Source organism: Arvicola amphibius, chromosome 12 (assembly GCF_903992535.2).
Source record: "Arvicola amphibius chromosome 12, mArvAmp1.2, whole genome shotgun sequence".
NCBI lineage: Eukaryota > Metazoa > Chordata > Mammalia > Rodentia > Cricetidae > Arvicola > Arvicola amphibius.
Genome location: NC_052058.2, coordinates 32417349 through 32422791, shown reverse-complemented (window position 1 = coordinate 32422791; position 5443 = coordinate 32417349). Strand labels below are relative to the sequence as shown.

The 5443-nt window shown below is 53.1% G+C and overlaps 1 protein-coding gene across 1 annotated transcript; it reads left to right on the top strand.

Annotated features, from left to right (window-relative positions):
- The first annotated feature begins 649 nt into the window (after window positions 1-649).
- On the top strand, window positions 650-4903 carry C12H10orf71 (chromosome 12 C10orf71 homolog). The gene has a single exon (XM_038348612.1). The coding sequence runs from the start codon at window positions 650-652 to the stop codon at window positions 4901-4903; it is 4254 nt and encodes a 1417-aa protein (XP_038204540.1).
- The last annotated feature ends 540 nt before the right edge of the window (window positions 4904-5443 follow it).

Genomic DNA, 5443 nt, shown 5'->3' with positions numbered 1-5443 from the left:
GCCTGGTTTTCTTTCCCAATTTTTAAATTGAGTTCTTTGGTTTTATATTTTAGGGTTTGATGTTTTGAGGTTTTTTTTGGGTTTTGTTGTTCAGTTATAGACATTTCTTATGTATTTTAGATGTTAATCCTCTGAGATATGCAGTTGCCTTTTTATTTTGTTGACAGAAGCCTTTTAGTTTAATGGAGTCAACTCGGCCAGTTTAGCATCCGTCGTCTGTCACCTCAATCACCTTTCTCCTAAGACCTCGAACTGATTAGGTAGCGTTCACTTGCATTACACAAGGCTTTGCCCACAGTCTACTAGTTTTAAAGCTGCAAACATGGAAGAAATTCTGCCTGGGCAACCTCCAGACTAGTCATCAGTAATAGTAGAGTTGGTTAGCCAAGTAGACACATGAAATCGACCACAGAGACCTTTATCCACCTAAGACTGGCATGTAGCGTGTGTATAGATGGGTTAAGCTGGGTAGCCTAACCATACCCTGTGCTTCTTTTACAGAGAAAAAAAAAAATCCTCACTTTGCTCTTGCACCTGGTCGACTCAAAGCTCTACCTTGTGACGGGCAGGTTTCTCTTAACTCCTTCCAGAGTCTCACCAAAAGACACCAAACAGCTGGCAGAGACCGTCCTCCTCAAGCCAGCAGACTATGCAGGGGAACAGAAAGTGCACAGATGGGTTCAGTGACACCTCCAGCATCGGCAGCGTGCTGGACGATGCAGACAGGGAGGTGAGCAACCTCACTGACCGGGCATTCCGGAGTTTGTGCATCTCAGAGGACACTTCCTTCCATGACTCTGACCTGGCTCTGTCCCCAGATGTCACCAGCCAGGGGTTTGGGACTTTTCACCAGGAAACAGTGAGCCATAGCAACAGAAAAAGTGGAATTTGGAGCCAGCTTCCTTCACAAGGCACAGAGCATTCTGGCTGGGCAGCCACCTTCCAACAGCAACCGAAATATGTTCAAGGGGAGGAAAGGTACCCCAAAAACAGTCCCCCGACCACACCAGCCCAGAGGAGACTGGAGGTGCCCATTTCTGGCCTGCGGAGCAGCAGCAAGCCCATCTCCAAGGTCTCATCATTAATTAGGTCTTTTGACAGGACAGAGAATCAACCTTGTGACAGCCGACCTCCTCCCAGCAAACCTCCAGCTCTCAAAAATCCCCCCAAGTTTGCGCCTCCCCCAGAAGGTGGTGTCAACTTCTGCTTCGATTCTGCCTTTTTGACTGTGAGGAGGGTACCTGCGGAAGTGTCCAACACCCATCAGAGCAGCCACCAGCCTAGCAGGATCCCTGGAGAGCAAGAGTCTCCCAAGAACCCGGAAGCAGCATGCCACAGCCCAGACAGCCTCCTCCGGACACCTGACCATGTGGCTGACTCCTTTGAGCCAAAGTTCCCCTCTCCGCCTCTCAAGCCAGCCAAAGCTGAGCCAGGAAGAGGCAAGGAGTGGGTTCCCAGGGGGACTTTTCTGCACAGTGAAAACAGTGCTTTTGAGTCATGGAATAGCCACCAACCAAAGCTCCTGGAAAGAAAGGATATTGCGGAAACAACCCCAGAAAGCAAAGCTCCCAAACATTATGAGGACACGCCCTTGTTAAGGGAACCCCACCCTCCTGAGTCCAAAACCTCCCCTTGCCAAGCCCGGGCTAACTGCACTCAGGAAGAGACTGGATCAGCATCAGGGCCTCAGTCCACATCTGGAGCCTGGGGGGCCAGGGATCCAGGATCCCAGGCATTCCCTGTAGAGGGAAAGGCTTCACAGATTGACCCTCAGATGAAGCGGAGCCAGCCCCCATGGAGGAAGCCAAAGATTGGCAAAGGGAGAACAGATGGTCCACATGATGCTTTGGAAGACAAGAAACAGTCCAATAGGAGGAGCCTACCACCTCTGTATTCAAAGCTCAACCCTCAGGGTCAACTTCCAGAAAATGGTGTTCCGGACATGCCAGAGGATCCCAATGACCATTACAGCCCCCCTTTTAACATCAGTAAGCTCCTCACCCCAATTATACCCACCAAGCATGTCCTGGAATCCTCAGATAACCAACCCGCGGAGATCAACCCATCCCCTCCAGAACAGCTAAATGGGTACCAGGAGAAGGAGCCCAGTGAGTCTCAGTCTCGGGATAGCTACAAATCCAAAGCGCCCAGCCTGCTCTTCAACCTTAAGGACGTCAGGAAGCGTGTCAAGAGTACGTACAGTCCTTTGCCTCTCTTAAAAAGCTTTGATGAGAAAACCAGAGGTAAGCTTGATGGTGAACAAGAGCCTGCGAGCAATGGGGTCATCCTTCCCAATGGGCATGAAGAGAACCCTCCAGCAGAGCTTTTGAAGGAGATGCCAGCTAGCGTTTTGCATAGCAGTACCCAGAAGGATACTGGTATTAACTCCTCTGAGTCCTTTGTCGACAGCCACCTGACCGTTGGCTCACCTTCAACTGGCTCCAGAACCCTTTTCTGCTCCAATGGGGAGGTGACAGAGGGGAACAGTAGTGAGAAGGGAGATGCTGATGAGACATCAGAGCAGGGTCCCTCCGAGCACAGCTGGCACCCACACTCCAGGGGACGCCTTCCCCGGAAACATCTCTCCCTGAAACTCCACAGCAGTGCGTCTGAAGCAGGGCAGGCTACAGAGAAAATGAAGCCCCACCAGCTGGAGAATGGACTCTCGAGGTCCGTCTCCCAAGAGACAGAGCCCGAGCAAGAAACAGGGCTCCGGAACCTACCCTTGAACCGGAAGTACTCCCCAGGGCCCCTTTCTCCTGAGGAGGAGGATGTTTTTTACAGCGACTGCCAATCTGATTTTACTCCGAGCCTCCAAACCAAGGTTAAATTCAGCACCAGCTCTTCAGATCAATCCTTTGCTTCTTTTGATGATCAGCAGAAGATGTGTTTCACGGAAGGCCCCTGGGACGACAGAAAGAATCATGGGAGTGCAGGTGACAGTGAAAAAGACGAGAAGGAGACCGTGGTAGAGAAAAATGAGCCACAGCAATGTGCCGTAAATAATGGACAGAGAGGTGTGGAAGAGCACAGACAGGAAGAAATGCAGAGAAAAGCGCAAGGTTGGTCAGGAGGGACACCCGGGAAGGAATCAGTGGAGGAAGTCAATTTCAGAGATTCTTGGGCGGGGGCTGATAAGGAGACGGCTCTTCTACATGGCAAGGACTCAACTCCCTTGCCAGCTTCTACCAACAAGCACAGATTGTTTCCAATTAAAGACAACACACTCAGGGCCACCCCGGTGATAAAACCTATCATCCTGCCTCTCCTGAGGACAGTGTCCTCAGAGGACTCACTTAGTGGTGGACACAAAGAGAATGAATTACCAAGGCAACGGTGGGGCGAGGATGCTGGCGGCCTCTGTGCCTCAGAAAGTCAGGAAATGTGCAACACCGCACAATCCGATAACATGCAGGGCCCATCATGTGTGGTGTGTGAGAGCGTGGAAGAGGATCCAGCGCACCCTGCAGCCCAGGCTGAAGCTTCTCAGCAAGCCCGGAAGGGAAGTTTCTCTTTTCTACCACTAGTGGAAGAGGAAAGCAAGATGAAACCACCCCCAGATACAACAGGAGAAGCGCCAGCGCGTGGTAAGGGCAGACCTGCAGACTCAGGGAAGCTGACTGCCCCACGGCACATCCCCACCATTGCTTTACCCACAGAGAGCTTAGAAGACCCGCCCCCATCCCTGCCACACCACACCTGCTGGGAAGAACAAGGTTTCCAAAGCCACTTTCTGTCTGCACCCAGAGCAGGACCCTCAGGAAGGAGGCTGGTCCCCAGTGAGGTAGAGACTTCCCCCAACCCCAGCTCTCTAGGTGAGAGCAGCACGTGTTCTCCTGTGGCCAGCAGTGTTTGGGAAGAAGCTTCCCAGACTGCTGGGGAACAGTGGCTGCGCCAAGAGTTTGAGGGCCCCAGCCCCTGGACCACCCCGGGCCCTGCTAGGCTTACCCGGAGGGAGGACATGACACACGTCCTCACATGGGATGCTGAAGGCTCTGATCCCCAACTCGAGCGGTTGGCAGATCTCAGGACCCTCTCTCCGAGAAGCGCCTTGATGGCAGACGCTGCTGAGAAACCCGAGCCCCCTACTCTGCTGGAGAGGGCAGCGGGCAAGCCTCCTGCAGTCCCGCCCAAGACGGAGAAGGCCCTAAGGCGGGCGAAGAAGCTGGCAAGCAAGAGGAGGAAGAGCGATCAAGCGCCAGAGAAACACATGGAGGCCTGGGAGGGCAAGTCTGTCACAGAAGATGCGCAGGGGACAGAGAGGAGGCCGTTGTCTCCGGGAAAAGTTCTTCAACCCAGGTTCCCTGCAGTCCGCTCCCTGCCCCCACCCACGCACCGCCACTCGGTGTCCTGTGCCTGGGAGCCCGCGGGAAGGCGGCCTTGGGGGCCCCAGCCCCTCATGCCCCTGCCCCCTTACCCCGCCACCCAGAAGGTGCTCCAGGATCCTCAGTCGGGACAATACTTTGTCTTCGATGTGCCTCTCCAAGTGAAAATCAAGACTTTCTATGACCCCGAGACTGGCAAGTATGTTAAAGTCTCCGTCCCATCCTCGGAGGAGGCCTCCTCAGAGCCACCTCTGCAGGATGCCCTGGCTGCTCCCTACTTACTGTACCCAGGCTTCCAGCCAGTGCCTGTAACCTCCTTGATGCCTCTGCGCTGCTCCTCTCAGCTAGCGGCTCCCACCTTTCTTAGACAGGGTTCCGGCCACAGACCCCAGAGCTCTCAGGGCGCTAGGCTGCAGCCTCCTCCCACTGAACATCTGGGTGAGTTCACCCAACATGCCTCTGCCCAGAGGCCCGGTGATCCTCCCCATGGTCCAGAGGAAGAGGGTGCAGAAGCTCCAAACCTTAGCATCATCTCCACCGATGACCTAGAGGACTTTGCCACAGAGGGTATTTCTTGAGAATTACAGCAGATTGCCTCCCAACTCCCCCCAAACCAGAAAAGCTTACAGTCACAGGACCTCTCCAACAATGCCTCTATTTACCTACCTACCTACCTACCTACCTACCTACCTACCTATCTACCTACCTGCCTACCTACCTACCTATCTACCTACCTATCTATCTACCTATCGATCTATCTACCTACCTACCTACCTACCTATCTACCTACCTGCCTACCTACCTACCTATCTACCTACCTATCTATCTACCTATCGATCTATCTACCTACCTACCTACCTACCTATCTACCTACCTACTTACCTACCTACCTATCTACCTATCTATCTACCTACCTACCTACCTATCTACCTACCTACCTATCTATCTACCTACCTACCTACCTACCTATCTCTGTCTACACACACACACACACACACACACACAACTTCAACTCATACTTAGCCATTTGAGATCCCTATAGTCCAAAAAGAAGCGGCAATCCCTGTGGGCTCCCTATGGCCGAGATTCATTCCCCTCTTCCCCTAGCCATCCCCCCT